The sequence below is a fragment of the Streptopelia decaocto genome (assembly GCF_964273445.1).
Source record: "Streptopelia decaocto genome assembly, chromosome: 8".
Classification (NCBI taxonomy): Eukaryota; Metazoa; Chordata; class Aves; order Columbiformes; family Columbidae; genus Streptopelia; species Streptopelia decaocto.
Window position 1 is genome coordinate 4,580,238 of NC_138662.1, and position 19,559 is coordinate 4,599,796.

Consider the following 19,559-nt stretch of genomic DNA (forward strand, 5'->3'; position numbering starts at 1 on the left):
AGAATTAATTCCTGCAATGTTAGCACGGTGTCATCTACCCTGAACACCTCACAGCGCACAGGAGAGGACATTTACAATCTTCTGGGCTGGGAACTCTACCTTCCCTCTGGCTTCTGGAGTCTTAAACATGTAGTATTGATTTAATGCAACACCCATATGCACACAAATGCCCGTGGAGAGACAAACCACATCCCAACCCAGTACTGAGATTTGAACCCTACGCTCCAGGTCAGTGAGTCTTATCAGCTCACAGAAACGGTTCCAATGCCGGCAACATTTCACAGCACTGCAGACATCTCGTATTTCCAGAACAAAAGAAAAGATAAAATTAAAATATCAATGCGGAAATCAAAGAACATGGTTAAACAAGCAGCTATTTTAATTATATAGAAAACCTTTATTAATGATTTTTTTTTATTAAACTGCTGCTCTCCAAGGGAACTAAATCCATGCTGCTCCAAGATTAACTTAAGTAAAAGACTCAACCTGAGTTTAATAAGAAATCTTTGCCCTATGCTTTCCTAGACTTCAACTTCATAGGGAGGTGGAATTTAGAGTGTATTCAAAACTAAATGAAATACTAAACTAGCCTTAATAAAAGGAGTGTCTTGAAAAAATTAAGGATTCTCAATAAAACATGAGAACTAGCAGGAAAATATTCAAACATCAGATAAAGTACAAACTAAAGAGTATGGAGTATTTCTGCATTTATAGGAAGATGTGTTAAAAAGGGGAAGAAAACCAAATAAACTACAGAATTATGACTGTCGTGAAAGGAAAGCACAGAGCAATTATAAACACATTAATATGGAGCAACGCCATGATTCAAGAAAGAAAAGTTAAACTTAGCTTCCTCACTAAAAATATATTATGTAACAAAGAAAAATAGAGCTTCACTATTTCTCTTTTAAACATAAATCCCTTAAAAATAGGTTAAAAGCTTTATGAAATAACCTTTGAAAGGGCAGCAGAAAAAAACCTAACATCTACAAATGATCCAGCCTAGACTGTCAGCAGCCCACTCCCATTTGACAGCAGTGATGACACGCAACAGATGAAGCACGGAACTGCACAAGAAAAGCCCCCCCCAGACTGTCAACATATATTTCAACATAAATATCTAAACTCAGCCACCTCAGGAAAAGTCTGAACTGCAGGCTATGGACACACAGCAGTATTATCACAGCAGATACATTGCTAATTACTCCCTCTTCTTACAGGGAGCTTTTTTTCACTCCTCCTACGTTCATCTGCTACTGCCCACGCTACTGGGCACACTGGGGCCAGATCCAGTATAGCGTTCCTCATCATCTTCAACAGTACGAGTGCGATTCGTATGTGGGTTTGGGGTTATCAAGGCAATTGCTGTACAATATTAGTAGCTTAAAGTCATAAAATGGCACTGAATCTAACAGGAAAACTTGCTCACTGTCATTTTTTGTTATCATACATCTATGAAAGAATAAGTTCTCAACTTTTTCCTCCTTCCATTTCAAACACAGAACTTTCAAGTCCAGTCTTTCTTTCCGACTTGCCGTATATGACACAGCCACCCTTGGCACAGGAAGGCACAAAGTTAGTCTAGCAGGGCTCATTATAACCCAAAAACAGTAAAGTACAACTGCTTTCCTGAGAAACAGCCTTTGCCCTGGCCACTTCAACAGGCCCTTCTGATTCGATCAGCAGTTTGTGTGCTGATCAGCACACACCCGTGTCAGTCCTGAGGAGGAGGGGCAGTCCAGCTGCTTCCTCCCGTCTTTGTCCTCCCAAAGAGTGTTTTTGAACAAACAGTTATTATGCATTTAACCTACAAGACTAAATAAGGCCACAAGAGCAAGGGAGTAGAACTTGCTAAGCCAATGTGGAATATACACCTTAGTTTCTTAACTAACAGAGATCCTGGCAAAGGAGGTAGTTAGCCAAGACAAATGAACAAATAATCCTACATGTATGACTTACTACAATTCTTTCAGCCACCACTATCAGCATCAAGTCAAACAATTTCATGTGTTCTACATTATAATAAACAAATCTTTGTTTCTACATCATTAGAAAATATTAATCTGCATACTGATAACCATTTTCATTCAAGTATCACTAGAGGTTAATTAAAAGTACCTATCAGACTAGCTGCTGAAAAAGAAGAAAAGACTGAGGACTGGAAATGCTACAGGCTCCCTTTTAGCTTTGCTTCCCATTGAAACAAAAGGTTATAACTGGTCTTGCACCGCTGCCTCTCTAATACTGACCATCAACCAGTACTCGGTCAGGCACATGGTAGGAATGTTTAGATGCTTTTCACATTGCCCTCTTACAGTTCCATGAACATTCTCCTGATCCTTTACCCAGCCTTCTATCTCAGAAGTAGATAATTGTTTCAAAATAGGTTTCAATGACTTATTTGATCCATTCTTTAAGATTAGCAACATCTTGATCTCAAATGAGATCACTTGGCAACAACTTCTGTAAGTTAACTGTGTTGTGCTGAAAAACATTTTATCAATGTAAAGTCTGACGGCCTGCTCATGGGAAAAGGAGTAGGACACCAGCCTAGTAAAATCACAGAATTTTACTTTCTGTGGTATGACTTGCTAAGAGCAGTTCGTTATCACTGCATGCAACTTCCATTCTACACCATTCACTCTATACACACAATATTTCATCAGTCCCTCTCTTACTCATCTCTAAATTAGACAGTAGAGAGGGAGTATCTGTGTCAATATTTACAGGCTTCTATAATTGGCTTTGGTGGCAGGAGGGGCTGCTCAGCTATTTCTACACCCTTTTTAAGGAGGAACTACTAGAACTCTGAGCATCCACTACCGGCAGTTTTGGAAATACACTCCAAGATCCTTTTTGTTCTACAACGGTAGAAGACAGATTATTTTTTTCCCCGCCGTGCAGTCTTCAGAGGCAGATTTTAAGTACACTAGCTCAATGTAAATAGCGCTTTCATCTCCTAAGCGCTATAGACACCTAAGCTATTTAATGCTTACACAACCTATTTGAAATCAACTCTACAACAGAAGACTGCTACTAAGACAAGAAACCAGCAGCAGAATCACCAAAGAGCATTTATGTTCAAGATTTTCTCTCCTCCTTCAAAATACCCAAAGCAAAGAAATCCACAATAGCCAGTGATAACCAGGCTTTCACGGAGAACATGTGATCACCAAAACCAAGCAAACAAGCTAAACAAAACAGCAGAAAACTTGAGAACACGCTTGCTTACTTTGCCAGGAAATGTTGCCCAGGCCACGTGCCATCTTCATTTTTCACTTCTATTAGAACAACCTGAAAGAGAGTTCAGATAATAAAGAAAGGTAACTGCAAGTCCGCTACACATTTCGCAAAATCCTCAACAAGCCACATTTTCAATGTTTGCTCAAAGTGCATTAAAGTGAAAAAAATTACACATCAGCGAAAGCAGTTCACAAGAATCTAAACAAACAAACAAACAAACAAAATCCAACAAAACACACACCAAAAGCAAACACCAAAAAGTTCTGCCCCTTACCTGACCATGATAGAGCCACGCATCTTGCACAGTGCTGTCCAGCTTGCTGAGCTGCTCGTAAGTGTTACTGGTATACCTGTTCCATAGCCTGGTTTCCTTCTCAGCTGGGATATTAAATAGTTTTCTCATTTCTTTCTCAATGGTAGCTGTTCAGGAGGAAAAAACACCAAAACAAAACAACACCAAGATTCCTAAAACACAAGTGCTTTTGAAAAACCTGGCAAGCCAGAAATTCAGCAAAGAGATACATCCCTGATCCCTTGAAATCCTTTGAGTAGAAACTGTATTATGAAATTTAGAATTGCTCATGTAGCTTGTTTGATATTTAGTCTGAAAGATGAAGAACTTCTGTTTTCAGTCATGTATTTGCCCATCAAGTCCTCAAACCAGTAACATTCAGAACACATTTAGAAGTTCCCGTCCAAAGGCCAACTTCTGTGAAACAGCCTCCGTTTGAAAACACAGGTTCAAGAAGGGAGTGTTTTCAGGTACTATGGTCAAGCCGTACATCACCAAAGTGAAATAAAGGATCTTTATGGACACATATGACAGCTGACATTCAGCATTTTTACATGAAAAAATATAGTGATGACACAGAGAGAAAGAGGGAGAAGAGACATTTCAGGAAGAAGTGTAGGAAGAGCCATTAAGAAGGTGTCTAAAACATGCACACACTGGGAAGAAGGAATCGTAGGAGAACCAGAGACAGAACTGCTTTACATGAGTGACGTGGATGTTTCTTAAGGACATGAGTTAGTAACCAATGTGCTCCTCAAAGCTCTTAACCACAACTCCCTGTGTTGCACACAGAATCACAGTGGCTCAAAGAAACTCGGGAGGTTGCTGGTCCAGCCACTCCAAGCAGGGTCAACACAGAATTCAGACCAGGCTGCTTGGGACTTATCTAACCAGGTGTTCAAAACTTACAGGAAAGAAGATTCCCTCACCTCTCTGGGCCCTGTTCAAATGTCTAGCTATGCTAATACGGAAAAGTTTTTCATTATATTCAGTTGGAATCTGTCCTGTTTCAATTTATGACCGTTGTCTGTTGTCTTTTTGCTTTATGACTCAGTATACAGCCTGAGTCCAGGTTCCAGTAACCTCCTCGTAGGTGCTACGAGGTCCTCCCAAAGCCTCCTCTTCTCCAGGCTAAACACAGCTCCCTCCGCCCCTTCTCGCACATCACATTCCCCAACCGTCCTATCAGTACCCACTAGATTCGCTCCAGTTTATCAACATCATTCTTGTTCTGGAGGGCACAAAATATCTCCAGAGGTAGCATCAGAGCACAGGTTAATGTATCAGAGAACCACTTACCAACAGTATCTGCTTTGCTAAAGTGGCAGCTAATTACATTGTCAGGATCACTGCTTTCACACAACTTCAGCTCAAGAAGATAAACTTCAACCTTATAGTGCTTCACAAACAGACCATACTCCACTACCTGAAAACAGAAGGCAGATGCAATTAACAGAATAACACAAAGTTAAAATACTGAACAGTCCTCCAGAAGGTACACTCATCTAAATAGTTTGTCTTTAGGAGTCTTGCAAGCCAAGCCATAAACAGAACGCTGACTTGCTCTGAAGTCCAGATTCAGTCACAACCTCTGGCAGCTTGTTTTGGGGCTTTGTTTTTAAAACTAAATAAATCCCCATGCTTTCCTTCCACAGTGCAAAGTTCCAAAGGTCCATCATCACAGCTGAACTGATAGTGTGAGCTAATTACCCGTGAAAAATATTTGATCACACAATCAGATCATTCTAGAAAAAAAAATACATTTTGCCTCCAGTCTTTGGCTCAGGTGTATATATATTAAAAAAAAAAAAAACAAAACAAAACAAAACAACAGACAAATACGTCAGAACTCATCTTGATGACATTCCTTTATTTCAGAGTCATTTTCAAATCTATTTTGCATTTGAGAGGATGTTCCAGTAGGTACATCTGCCCATCCCCTAACTTTGAGCATATTTTTAGAAAGGTTATCCTGCAAGACTAACACCACTCTTCACCTACAGATAATGAAATACATTATGCCAGAAAGAAAAGCACATTTCAGAGGCCAGTTATGAGACAACCCTGATGTAACTGGAGAAAAAGGCCAAAACAAAACACACCTCAATTCTCTCCATAGTTCTTTGGAACTATGAAGCCTATGAGACTGAGATGGTATTTCATTGAACCAGCAAGTATAATTTTTCAAAGTAACAGTGTTTAAGATTAATTTGGACAGTGCCTTTAATAATTTGCTTTAGCTTTCGGTCAGCCCTGAAGTGGTCAGGCAGTTGGACTAGATGATCGCTGTTGGTCCCTTCCAACTGAAATATTCTATTCGACTACATTCTCATGACAATAGACTTGCTGTGATCTACATCTGTACCATTTTACAGAAATAAACTTTACTTAGCCTTGGAAAGAAACAAAGAACTAAGACTAAGATTTATTGTGAGAATTTGGCTAAAATATGTTTCCCTCTTCTGAACTTTTATAGGGTTGTATTAGATGTGCAAGGTGCTTTAAAGGTAAATAATTAACAAACACATTTGGAAAGATGTTCAGTATTTTGCTGTTACAACAGAAAGTAAAACTTCCTATTTAAACAGCTTTTTGACAGGTAAATTAGACTCTTTTTTTTAAAGAGTGCAAAGGAACCAATTCACAAATTTTCAATTTTTTTTTTTCAGAAGGAATTTCATTAAATGAAACTTCCTGTTCTCCAGAATTCTGTAAAAAACAAATATATAAGAACTGTATTCAGAAATGGAAGAACTCCTTCCAAGAAGTTTCTGATCAGATAACTCTGTCTGTTAGGAGAGAGGAATGGCACGAGTCTCTAATCACCTGCAGATGTCGTTTAAACAGCGTTTGATCGGGTAGCTCGCTCTCTGTCAAGGTAAAACTCAGGTCATCCTGTCGGACAGCAATCTGAGCACAACACGCATTCAGCCGCTGAAGCAGCGCACCGTTCTGTACTTTGCACATTAATGCACTTCACAGTGGGACTCTATAGAAGACTGCCCAAAAATATGGTTTGAGATTATAAAAAGAAACGTGAACCACAAATAAACCTAATCTAAACCTCCTGTACTTGTCTCTGACCATCAGGCACATAGCAACAGAAAACCAGCTTGTAAAATTACAAAGATGCCTGAAAATTACTTCCCAAATCCTACTTTTATGGATATTTTGATGTAAGAATTACAGTTGATCCAGCTTCAGGAAAAGGATTAAACTTGTGGCCCCTGAATGCTTTTAATGCTTTACTTCCAATGCTACCTGGAGAATTCTGTAACCAGACACTGACCATGTTCTACTCAGGTGCTGTACTGCAGCTTGCGTGTCCCACTGACCTTTCGCTTTTTATTTTTCATGTGAGGCTGTAATATCCCACAAACCTACTACTCTGCTATACTTTAACATTTTTCTTTTAAATTAAAAAACTCACTTCAACTACCAGGTTAACAATAAACAGACCAAAACTGAAACTCTCACAGCCATTCAAAACTCCCTCCACTTTCAGTTTACGCAGGAGTTCTGTGTACTGAGCAGAGTGAACCTGGAAACACTCCGCTTTCTGAAGATGTCAAAATTTCTCATTAGGTACAATTTCTAGCCCACACTGAATGGTAATGTTCCAGTACTGTTCCAGACTGGGTCTGCAAGAGAGGGATCTCACTTCCTTTTACCACTCAGGTGCCACACTTTCCAGGGTCTTGCATAGCTTACAGCAGCCTCTGTTTTAACGTACTGCTACTTAAATGTAACCCATATCAATTCTGTACATTATATCAACACTATTCACTTGGTGCAGCAGTTAGTCTTTATGAACTCCACAGACTGGCACTGCTCAATTTAGTCAGTGCAAAATCCTAAGAATAATAAAAAAAAACCTTTTATCCATAAACAAGCATCTGACAGATTTCCAAAAATAGCAACTTGCAAATTACACCTTCTGGAACAGGTCATATCCTCAGAATGCATTAGTGACTGTTTGCCAAACAAAGATAAGACTTACAGAACAAAACCACAAATAAGTCTCAAGACTTTTAGAGTAACAGAATTTTGGAAGAATAAACAAGAACCACCTTAAGCTCCATAGAAGTCCCTAAGCCATCTGTACTAAACCACAATTGATTCCAATGCCTCATTCTGTCCTGGAAGATCTGTAGCTCTTGACTAACAACAACCATTTTTCAACAAAGCACAAACTAATCCATACAACATAAAGGCACCGCACCAGTCCAAACAACCATAATGTCAAAAGCTAACCAGAAAAAGGTTCATGGTTCTCGCCCCATATAGCCCATCAACTGAGAACCACTAAAGATTCAGGCCCTTCAACTGTAATACTGGAAGGCCATTCTTTCAGACAACAAGGCAAAAAACCGTCATATTATCTCCAATAAGCATCACCTATGCTTGGCAGAGATCAGGTAAGGAGACCAGGCTGAAGATAACTCTGTTCACCCATACTTACTTTTCTCACAATAGGCTGCTGTCCTTCTATGCAGCCATACCACGTTACCAGTTTATTCCAGGCTTCGGTGGGAACCAATACATAATCCAGCTCCTCGATGAGGTGTTCTTTTAAACTCTGACTTTCTGGATCTAGAAGGGAGGTGCGAGAAAGCATCAAACACAATCTTTCCTGCTCCAGACCTACACACAGCTCCTGTGAAACACCGACACCCCGCGGGGAGGCAGGAACCTCTCCGGGTTCCTCATTCACAAGGCCGGGACGGCCGCTTTTGCGCTCCCAAAGCACAGGACCGCAAAAGCGAAAGCTGCACAAGACGGCCACGCACGGGAGTGCCCGAGCCCAGCCCAGCCCCCCGCACCGGGCGAACCCCCGCACCGGGCGAACCCCCGCACCGGGCGAACCCCCGCACCGGGCGAACCCCCGCACCGGGCGAACCCCCGCACCGGACCAACCCCCGCACCGGACCAACCCCCGCACCGGACCAACCCCCGCACCGGACCAACCCCCGCACCGGACCAACCCCCGCACCGGACCAACCCCCGCACCGGACCAACCCCCGCACCGGACCACTCACCGCTAAACAGACCAGAGTTGTCCACCGGCCCAGGGAACAGGCAGGGATCGTCCGCGCCGGCCATGTCCCAGCTGTCGAAGCCCACGTACTTCTTCCATTGCTTGAACCACCGGCTGTCCACCAGGTACCTGCAACACCCGGCACCGGCCGGCGCGGCCCCCTCAGCGACGGCGCGGCCCGGCCCGCTCCCACAGGCCCCGCCGCCCAGAGGGGAAAGGGGCGGAGAGGAGAAGCGGCGGGATGCACTCACCAGGACTCCCCCGGCCTGAGGGCCGTGGCCAGCAGCGGCCCCAGCTCCGCCCGCTGCACCGCCGTGTCCGGCCGCTCCGGGCCGCCGCCGCCATCGGCCGCCGCCATGTCGGTGCGCGAGCCCCGGCGCGGGCGGATGTCGGCCCGCGTGCGCATGCGCGCTGGGTGCGCCCGAGGCGCTGGCTCCGCCCCGCTCGCGCGCCCGCTGACGAGCTGGGCGGGGCCGCGCTCAGGGGCGGGGCTGCCGGGGCGGCGGCGCCATCTTGGGTCGGGACGTGGTGGGGTTTGAGGCGGTCGGAGCGGGGTCTGCGCTGAGGGGCCGCGGGACGGACACCGCCCGGGACACCCCCCGGGACACCCCCCGGGACACCCCCCGGGACACCCCCCGGGGCTCTGCGGCCGGCGGGGAGCAGAGCAGCCAGGGCTGGAGGCCTCGGGGCGCCGGAGGGCTGTCCCCGCCGAGCCTGGGCCGTGTCCCCGAGGTGGCTCCGTGGCCAAGGGTGTGATCGAAGCGAAGCTGGCAAATTCATGTATACTGTGATTAAGTTATAAAAGACGTAGCCATCATTAACCAATCGACATTATAAATGCTTTCTGACCACCTGCAAAACGGAGGGATATTTTTCAAGTTTTAGATCCTTCTGCATGACAAGAGACAGAAGATTAGCTTATATTTAACTAATAATTAATATGTGTAAAAACTGAAACAACTACAACTAACATCATCAATTATTTCTTAGTATAGATGGATGTCAAAATTTTCAAAAATTGTAATCCCTATGTAATAATTATGTGAATATAAGCAACATGAGCATCCAGTTGCTGGACCACTCATGGAGGATGATCCCCAGTGTTTCCCCGATGCTGATAAAATAAAGCGCTAATAGTGTAACTGACTCTGCTGTTAAGTTTATTTCTTCGTTTCATAAGGAGCCATTGAAGAAGGAATGTTGGTTTTTGCAAAACTGGGGAGCCGGCACCTGATCCCAGCGGGGACAGAAGGACTGAGAGGCATCAGACTATGACTCCTTCATGTGAAACAAAGTCTCTCCAAACAAATCCTGGGATGCAAACTGATTGTTGTATTTAAAAAGTTAAGCTGGGGGGAAGGGTAACCAAAGAGCCAGGAATCCATACTTTAAAAAAATCCATAAGGGGAGGGAGTTATTAGAAATAGATGAATGAGACAGGTAAACTGAGGCAGGGTCGGGTGGTCTGTAAACCCTGCAGCACCAACCAGTGGGGAACAGGGCAGGGAATTTGCAGCCGGGATTCAGGTAATGTAAGCAGGGGGTTTTTGCCCTGTTCCGTGTGCATCCCTCTAGGTAGGACACCTGGTCTTGCAAAATCGTTAATGAAATACGTTAATAAAATAGAGATCCTGCCTGGGCCTTTCACATTGGCAAGATGGCAGTTTCCTGCAAAGGGGTCCCCCCAGGCAGCCTCTTCCAAAGCAGGTGGCAGAAACGTTGGGTGTGGGCTGTGTGGTTTCAGTGATAAGTGCTTCATTTCCCCCCATAACAGACGTCACGGGCAGGGCCTTGGCTGGGGAAGGAGACTTCAAATTGTTGAGAACAGGCCTGAGTAACCAGCTGGGGACTGCTCAGGAGTTTGAGGTATCTCTGGAAAGAACCTCTCGATAGGCGATGTGGGCATTTGTCTCTCTGGTAGCACGTCCTTTGCTGTGCAGGGAGCCCACCCTTGAGAAGTGGGAAAACAGAAGGATTCACACGGTGATTCAGAGACTTAAAAAACCCCCTTTAAATTGATAGACCAGGGCTGTCAAACTCATTTCAACAGCGGCCACATCAGCCTTGCGGTTGCCTTCAAAGCACCAAATGTCATTTTAGGACTGTAACTCCTACAGTTTAAATGCACTTATCTCATGGAAATGCAGAAAAAATGTTGACGTATAGCAGAGTAGTAGGTTTGTGGGGTATTACAGCCTCTCACAAAAAATAAAAAGTGGAAGGTCAGTGGGACACACAAACTGCAGTGCGGCACCTGAGTAGAATGCGGTCGGTATCTGGTGGAAATGGATTTATCTCATGGAAAGAAATGGGGGGGGGTGACGTGCTGGGCTGTGTGTGCAGGGGACGCTCTCCGGGCAGCGGGTTTGGGGGTGTCTGGGTGGCAGTGCTGCGGTGTCCAGGGCAATGTGCCAATGGCCTCTTGTATTTTTGAAAGCAGGGAAAGTCCATCCAGTTAACACTGAAAAAAGAAGAAAGACCATTTTCTCCTCCCAGGAAGAGCTGAGTCCTGAGTCCTGCTTTTCTCAAAGGGCAGGGCCCCTTTGGGCTTCAAGAACCTAATACGCCCTGTTTTGGCAAGCCTGGATGTGTTTTTGAAATGAGTCAGCTATCCTGAGATAGTAACACGGCTGATCTCACTCTGCCAATGAATTACCTGATCCTAATAGAAAGTGCAGTAAACAATTAAAACCGTCTCGTTCCAAACTTTCTGATTCAGTCCTAGGAAATGACATTCTCGCAGTTTCTCTGTCGATTGGGTGTCTGTGTTCTCCTGTCTCTTCCCTTCAGCCATTTGCCTTCCTGCGCTGGTCTCCGGCTGCTCCTGCGCGGGGGTGCCCAGGGGATCCCAGCCGGCAATGCTCAAAACCGGGGACTGGAAGCTGTCTTAAAAGTGAGTGGGTGCAACAAAGCTCAGCAGGAGGAGAAAGGAATTTTAAATAGCTGAAAGACCATTTAACAGGCTGAGTAAGAAAGATCTTCAGCCCCACTAGACGGGATTTCCGTTGAGTAGACGCTTCTGAACACCACATCTCACGGCCATGATTGCAGATGTGCTGGGGTTGGTGGGCAGAACACCAGGGGACCCAGGAGAGGGAGATGGGGCAGAAAGGATCATTTCCTTGCAGGTGGTTATTATTGGTGTAATGACTGGTCTTAATGAGCTCCACAGACTGGCACTGCAAAAACCTAAGAATAAAATAAAAACAAAACCCCCTTTCTTTTACCCATAAACAAATGTCTTATACGTAGCCAAAAAAAACCCCAAAAAACACTTGGGAAAGCTCCTGACAGCTTCAAATATCTGAACTTGTTTCAAGATTTAAGAAGTTGATGGCAACCATCAGCAGGGAAGGGGGCTCTTGGGGGGGAGGAGAAGCAGGTGCATTCTCTGGAAATGGGGATATTTGGGACTCTGATATGCAGAAGAATGGAAAAGTAGGGTGAACACTAAGAGGTTAGCTGTTTGCAATAGAAGTGTAGAAGCAGAAAAAGAGTGTAGGAGTGTAGATGTGACAGACAGAAGATGCTGATGGGACAACCTCCTCAAGCCACAGAAGCCTCCACGCATGCTGAAGCGGCAGTATTGATTTATTTATTTTAAGCTTTCCTACTGAGTCAGTCTGTTTCTGTCTGGAACGGCAGTAGAACTGGCCCATTTTGTAAGCCCTGAGGGATCACCCGGGGTTCCTCAGGTCTGCTCTCAGCGCTGAGCCGCTGCCTGCAGCGAAACGTCCCCGTCCCCTCCGCTCACAGCGCCGGCCGCACTCAGGGCCTGCGCGGGTCCTGCTCCTCGGCGGGGGCTACAAATCGGGTCTGGGACGAGGTGGTGGATAACAGGGCTGGGAGGCTTCTATCTCGGCTGCAGCGTTCCTCCGGTGTGCCCACACTGGGGTCATTCGCTTCCCAGGTGGCATGGCTGATTTCCATCCCGGAACCGCGTCGCTGCGCTTCTGCTGGTGTGGCCGTGTCTGTTGGGGCTGCCGCTTTGTTTTTCTGCTCGCGCAGCCCCAACAGCCAGAAAGAATAAATCCCTTGGCCATCAGCGCTGAATAATCATGATGTAAGATGCTGTTCTGAGCTGCGGGCTCGTTCCAGAGCCCCTTTTTGGCAGGGCTGCCATGGGGTGGGACAGCAGCCGGTGCTGCGATCTGCTCCCCTGCTGTGGGGGGCCCAGCGGGGGCCGCAGGCTGATAGGAACAGGCGAGGCAAAGGAGGTCCCGCCCAAATGGCTTGAGTTTGGTGAGTCAAGGTTAAGGAAGCTCCACAGGTCATGTGGAGAGCGGTTGTCCAACACCATGAGCTCCTGCTGCCCGTGATCCTCTGTGCTCTCCACGTATTGCAACATCCTGCCTGAATGAGGGAAGTAACTGAAAAAATAATCCCTTAAATCAAGCAGCTTCTGCTCCGAAGCTGAAATAGCTACTGAAAACATCTGTACTGGAAGTTAAAAAATAGCCGGTGAGGGTTGTGCAATGTGAGTTCAAAGCTGGATGACTCGGCGGGCAGCCGGTCGGTGGAGGCAGCCGGAGGGTTTGCCCCGTGTCCCAAGTCAGCCCGGGGGGTCTGGCATGTAGGTACAGTAACAAAACAACCAGCGAATTGGTGAGGTGAGATGATAGGAACAGGGAAAAAGAAGGGAGGGGAAGGCAAGGCAAGGCAAGGCAAGGCAAGGGAAAATAAAAAAGAAAATAAAGAAAATAAAGAAATGAAAAAGGAAAGGAAAGGAAAGGAAAGGAAAGGAAAGGAAAGGAAAGGAAAGGAAAGGAAAGGAAAGGAAAGGAAAGGAAAGGAAAGGAAAGGAAAGGAAAGGAAAGGAAAGGAAAAAAGAAAAGAAAAGAAAAGAAAAGAAAAGAAAAGAAAAGAAAAGAAAAGAAAAGAAAAGAAAAGAAAAGAAAAGAAAAGAAAAGAAAAGAAAAGAAAAGAAAGAAAAGAAAAAGGCAAGACCCCACAACACACCACAAACCCAACAACAACAACCCCCCCAAAAAACACAAAACAAAAAGAAAAAAAAAGCAAACAAAAAAAAAGAACAAAACAAAAAACCCCAACAAAACTCAAAACTCAAATCTCAAGTGTTTTTAATAACAGAAACGGTGCACTAATGCTTGAAAATGTTATGCCTTCCCTTTGAAAGCCCGAGTTTCCAGACTGCATTGGTACTCCTCAATCCAGCACCAAGTTTATACAGTACTACGGGGCCTCGTGAGGGGTGACTTGTAAAGAAAATGTGCTCGCAGAGTCATTTATGGAGTGAAAATTGACCTGCAGATGGGCCCGAGCCACTGGGCAGTGAGATGGCAGGTGAAATTTGGCACAGGCTCGCTGTTTCCCAGGGAAAGCCAATCCCAGTTCCTAATTCCAGCTGTTCCGCAGCAGGCTGTAAACCCAGGATTTCTGCTCAGGAGCCTGTCAGGATTATTTTAACAACTACATGAAGCACCTGTCAGCTCCGTGGCTGGCAGCAGTGGAAAAAAAATGTGTTAGAGAAGGAGTAAGAAGAAAATATTGCCTGAATCCCGGTGTCCCTGCACTTGAGTGTCACATGCAATTCCTGTGCCTGAAGGGCAACAAGGACACCCCGAGGCAAGGCACGTTTTCGGTGGGAGAAGTGGTTGAACAGGCTGGTGTTCTGCACTGGGAACACAAAAGAACCATTTATTTGGACTCGATAATCCTTGTGGGTTCCTTCTAACTCAGGACATTCTATGATTCTTTGTGTGAATCCCTGCGTTGCAAGGCATTGGGGATGCACAAAGGCAATGTGGGCTTCCTGTAGGACTGGGCCAGCGTGAGCTGTGTTGGGCTGCTACCGGTGCAAAATGGGATGGAGCCGGGACACAGCTGAGCCAGCAAGGGGCTGGCAGCTCAGCCACAAGGAGGGGGCCGGGGGGTGCTGCTCCTGTTCTAGGTGTCCCCTGGGTATCCACTGACAGGGGCCAGATAACGAGATGCGCCTTGGCTGACGGGCTCTTCTCCAATCCTTCTGCAAGCGTGGCTGCAGAAGAGCTCCTCTGCCTGTCTGAACAGTTATTATCCTGTCACGGCTTGTCGGTAGCCAAGCTGGGAGTTCATCAGCCAGTGTAAAATCACCCCTGTCCGTGCGGCACCATGTCTCTCCTCCACAGGGAAGCCCCCAGCGAGGCCCGGTGAGCCGTCTGGCAAGGTATTTCTGTTCTGCGCTGCCCTCCCGCTCTGCCGAGCTCATCACGCACGGGTAGGACGTGGCACCCAATCCGAGTTTGCAGAGCTCACAGTCACCGTTTGCCCTCCGCGCTGCCCTGCGTTTGCATTCTGACTCCAGCCTGACTGCACTGCGTGGGTTTCAGTCAGCCCCTGTGGGCACCCATGCGAGCTGATGAACGAGTAACGTGGCCACCATGCTTTACCCAGCTTGCCCAGATGTATCAAGCCACAGCCTTAAAGAAACTACACTTTTTCTTTTAATTATTGTTTTTTTATTCAGAGAATCACAGTAAGCTACTGAGACTCACAGCCACTTTCCCCAGCATAGTTTTCCAAACATTCACATGCAACTTTTGAAAACATCAGGTACATTTCGAGAATTTGGAAGATGCACCATCACAAGCAAAACTTGCACGAAACATTGGGATTTGTGCCAGAGCAGCAGCCACCTGCGGGAAAAACAGGCAGGAGCACAGTGAGCTGAGCAGGAAGCGAGGGGGCCAGGCAGCGAACCCTGTGGCGCTTTGCTTTATTCAAGGACATTCTTTGCAACCTTCTGCAGAAGCAATTCGATATCGGCCTCGATCTTGATGGTTTCGAAATGCCGGCTGTAGCGTTTGAAGGGGATGCCGTCGGGGCCGATGAGGAACTTTTCGAAGTTCCAGGAGATGTCGTTGCGGCAGACCGGGGACCAGATGATGAACTGCGGGTTGGTCATCAGCGAGGACGGGTCGTCGTGCGGGAAGGGCAGCGCCTCTTTCAGGAAGGTGAAGAGCGGGTGCGCGTTCTTCCCGTTCACCTCGCACTTCTCGAACATGATGAAATTGGGCTTGTACCCCTTGCCAGGACGGACGTGCTCCAGCGACAGCAGGATCTCCTCATTCGTAGCATTTTCCTAAGGAAAGAAAAACAAGAAAGCGCCCCGAGCAAAGCCCGTGAGAGCCCAGGCGGGACGGGCGGCTCTTCCCCGCGGCCCGGCCCCCGCCCCGCTCCGCCCGCCCTACCTGGTGCCCGAACTGGTTGCAGGGGAAGCCGAGGACCTGCAGCCCGCGGGGCCCGTAGCGCTGCTGCAGCTCGTTGAGCTGCAGGAAGTCGCGGGTGGTGGTGCCTCAGAGCGACGCCACGTTGGCCACCAGCAGCACCTTCCCGCGCAGCGAGCCCAGCGACAGCGGCTCCGCCGCTCCCAGCGGCCGCGCCGACATCCCGGCCAGCCCGGCCGCTCCCGCTCCCGCCGCCGCTGCCGCTCCCGGGGCCGCCATGGTCGGCACTGCCGGGCCCGCCCCGCTCCGCTCCCCGCCGGCGCTGCGCCCCGCCCCGCCGCTGCCCTTTCCCCGCCTCTTCCACCGCCCCGCTGCGCTGCCCGGGGGGTATCGCCCTATCGCCCCCCGGCACCCCCGTTCCTCCCGCGCCTTCCTCCTGGCTTCACGGAAAAGCTTCGTCGTTTTTCTGATCAATTAAAAGCTCAGAACTGGGTGATCTGTACATCCCCGGTTAACACACGGGGAAGTATCACTGATTCTCAAACCCGCTGTGAATATCAGCAAAACACAAAGTGGTCCCAGGAGCTAAAACGTTTGGGGTAATAAGACCGTCAGAGCATGGAGGTGGCACAGTGCAGCACCACGGCGGCAGCATCCTCCTGCTGCCAGCTGAGAGCAGCTTTTGGGAGAGAAACACCTTCAGTTTGTGTGCCGGGAGGAGGAATAGGAGGTACGCTGAACCCAACGTGCCACGGTCAAGAAGGGCCCACAAATTCCCTTCTTGAGCCTCCTTTTATAGATTTGCCACGTCTCTGAGGCTGGTAAAGTCTTCCCTTACTTTAGCAGTTGCTTGTTTCCCTGTCCCTGGCTTTTCATTTTTTTTCCTGCCTTAATGCTTTGTCCTATTTTAAGGAGTTTTAAATCACGCAGCGGCGAGTGCTCTTCTCATGGATCCTGGGCAGGCCTAGGTGAGCTACACCGACTGCTGACCATACCCACACCGGGCAACATGGCCCAGCTGCTCCTCCACGGGTCTTTGTGCCGAAGCATCACCCCCCTCCAGAGCACACCGCGAGAGGCAGGTCCAGGGTCAGGCCCGGAGGTGATGTCCGTGGGTTGGACCAACAGCAACCGTGGGGCAGCGCAGCTCGGCAGGGACCAGGAGCAGAGGCCTCAGCTTCCCCAGGGAAGCGGGCAGCCCCCGCCAAGGCTCCTGCCAGTGTTTGCACCAATCGGGCTCCATTCGCAGCAGCCCCAAGGTCAGACAGCTGCTTATCAGCGCTGGCCCCCAGCCAAGGCACCCTGGGCCCCGCAGCGCGGGGGGATGCGCTCAGGGCCGCCTCTGCTGCCGTCTGTTCTCTCTCACGCTTGGTATCGGGGACTCGTCACAAAACACCAGCTGTCACTAACGTGCCACCATAGAACGCTGCATCCCTGGTGCGGTGACCGCAGGATCCTGGGGCTTTGCTTTGGGCTGCTCTTGGCACCTGCCCCCGTGACTGGGAACTGGAACAGTTCCTGGCTGCAGCGGGTTTTGGGGGCTCAACTAATTATCTTGTTTTTTCTGCAGTGCGTTGCAGGACTGATTGCAGGAGCCGTGACAAGCGTCCCGAGGGAGATCAGAGCAACCAGGAAACGGCTGACGGGACGAGCAGCGGCACGTGACCCGTGTTTGCTCTTGAGCAAACTGACGGTTACAGTCCACGCAGACTCCTCAGCCGCAGGGCGAGCCACGGTGGCTTGGAGAAGAGGAATTTCTCTTCAGAGGTCACCTCTAGGGCAGTGCCACAGAGGCACCTCTGCTGACACGTCTGACACTGGCTCTGGCTGGCACCTCCAGTCCTCTGGCTGGACCTGGGGAGTTCATCCGAAGGAGGGAGTTCCCTTCAGGGGCCCTGCCCTTTTCAGACAAGAGCAGAATAAGGCTTTCTCTTCCTCTGTGAGTGAGTTTTGAGGAAACCGAGTTGAACTTCCTTGTTGTCCTGGAGCTACACCCTGTGCCTGGACACATGCTGCAGAGCCAGCTGGGGTGCCAGGAGCTCCCAAAGGACTAGATGGGTTCGAGGGACCCCTTTTGAGCTGCGTTACAAGTGGCGGTTGTCCTGTGGGGTCAGAAGATTGCTGTTGAACAGTCACAGCAATGGGTAATTGCAAAGGTTGCAAAACACACCCTCCTGCTTCCATCTTCCCCGCACTCCTGGTCCCAGACTCCTTCCCCCGGCCAGGGGGCTGGCTCTGGGCTCCCAGCTTTTCCCTGCCCTGTTTGCAGCTCCTCGCCCGGCTGGGTCGCTGTCCTTGAGTGCTGAGCTCTCAGTTCCCGGCTCTGGTCTGGCCATCTGTGTCCTCAGCTCTGTTTCGATCTGGAACAGACGTGGCCCCCAGAGGTGACAGACAGGACTGGAACCCAAGGGCATCCAGGCTGCCGGCCCTTGTAGGCAGGAGAGCCGAGAAGGACTGAAAAGAACCACGCAGGCTTCCACTCTGATGCCAGTGGTCCAAGGAACAAGGAGAGGAGCTGGAACTTCTGGAAACCTAACACCAGGTGGTGGACAGGAGAGAGGAGATGGGGAGGTGGTGCTACGGGTTAACAGAAGCTTAGATTAAAACTGGGATAACAACCTGTTCTGGGTTGAAGTGCATTGGCAGATCCACAACCCACGAGCTGAGTCTGAAGCATGTGCAGACCTTACTCAAAACCCCTGCGGCTGAAGAGCTGCTCTTGTGACCACAGGGAACTGCAACCCAGTGGCTCTGCAAGACTGAAAAAACCCACTTTTGCTCAATTTCAACCACCCCCACCCCCTGTCAAACTGCCCAACAACAACAAAAACCACCCTAAAAAAAGGGAACTGCAGGGGCGTGACTGAGCTTGTTAACAGAGCAGACAGTGAAATCCTCACGGGCAGCCCGTAGCTGGGAACTGCCTGCACCCCATCACCCTGTGTGGGTGGAGAACGGGCACCCAGGAGAGGAAGGAGGGACAGGGGGGACAGTGCCACCGCCGGGCTGGCCAGACGCTTCCCTCGGGGGTGTCTGTGGCTGCAGAGGGAGGACAAGGATCAGAGGTACCGGGTATCCCCACGGCCAGGTCTGTTTCTCCTCTGTTGCGGGGACTGGAATCAGTAATATTATAAAACAAACAAACAAAACAAACCAAACATGCTACATTGGCACTTTTTAGGACATTACTGGGATGCAGCGTGGTGTCACTGACATGAGCTGTCATTGGCACCTGGACTCCCCCTGCCCGGCCCTGCAGGCAGCGGCTCCCGGCCCAACGGCAGCTGCTGTAAATGCCAGAGCAAGCGCAAGGACATGTGCTGCTGTTCCACGTAGTTTCTCACCCAGCAGCAGCACAACAGCCCGAACGTGGAGCCCACCCCTCTTGAAAACAGCACAGCACTACACCTCAGCGTGCTCCCGTGCAGACCAGCAACGCTGCAAACCCTCGCACGCTGCAACCGCAACACCGCTGTCTGCTCCCTTCTTCCTGCACATCCTCCTCCTGCGCGTCTACTCCCATGCTCGAGATTAACAAATTCAACTCAACCGACGTTCCCTCCTGTGGTTTGATGTCAAAAGCAGGTCCCGGGAAGCTCTGCCACTCACCGCAGGGGCCGGGAGTTCCAGCTCTGCTCGGCTGCGGCGTTTGGAAACCGCAGCAAGCAGCAGATGGGTGGCACTTGCTGGGAAACAATAAGTATTAAAGCACTTGCAACTGCTCAGCAAATCCTATCACAGCTGTATAAAAATGGTATTTCTGATTCCAGCTGTCAGCTGCCAGGCCAAAAACCCAGAGTGAGGAATACAGACACCAGGA

The 19,559-nt window shown here is 48.7% G+C and overlaps 2 protein-coding genes across 3 annotated transcripts in view; both read right to left on the bottom strand.

The window, feature by feature from the left end:
• The window catches only part of USP4 (ubiquitin specific peptidase 4), a 34,670-nt gene extending 25,679 nt beyond the window's left edge, over positions 1-8,991 (bottom strand). For both annotated transcript variants that reach the window (XM_082060484.1, XM_082060483.1), the window contains exons 1-6: positions 8,825-8,991; positions 8,575-8,702; positions 7,998-8,128; positions 4,835-4,961; positions 3,518-3,663; positions 3,233-3,294 (exon numbers count right to left, since the gene is read on the bottom strand). In XM_082060484.1, the coding sequence (XP_081916610.1) occupies positions 3,233-3,294; positions 3,518-3,663; positions 4,835-4,961; positions 7,998-8,128; positions 8,575-8,702; positions 8,825-8,979 (749 nt within the window). In that variant the 5' untranslated portion in view covers positions 8,980-8,991. The remainder of the gene's footprint in view (positions 1-3,232; positions 3,295-3,517; positions 3,664-4,834; positions 4,962-7,997; positions 8,129-8,574; positions 8,703-8,824) is intronic.
• Positions 8,992-15,008: 6,017 nt separating this feature from the next.
• GPX1 (glutathione peroxidase 1) lies at positions 15,009-16,041 on the bottom strand. Its single transcript, XM_082059978.1, has 2 exons — positions 15,764-16,041; positions 15,009-15,654 (listed from the first exon to the last, which is right to left on the bottom strand). Exons 1-2 carry the CDS (start codon positions 16,016-16,018, stop codon positions 15,289-15,291), a joined length of 621 nt encoding a protein of 206 aa, XP_081916104.1. The 5' UTR covers positions 16,019-16,041; the 3' UTR covers positions 15,009-15,288.
• Between the last annotated feature and the right edge of the window lie 3,518 nt (positions 16,042-19,559).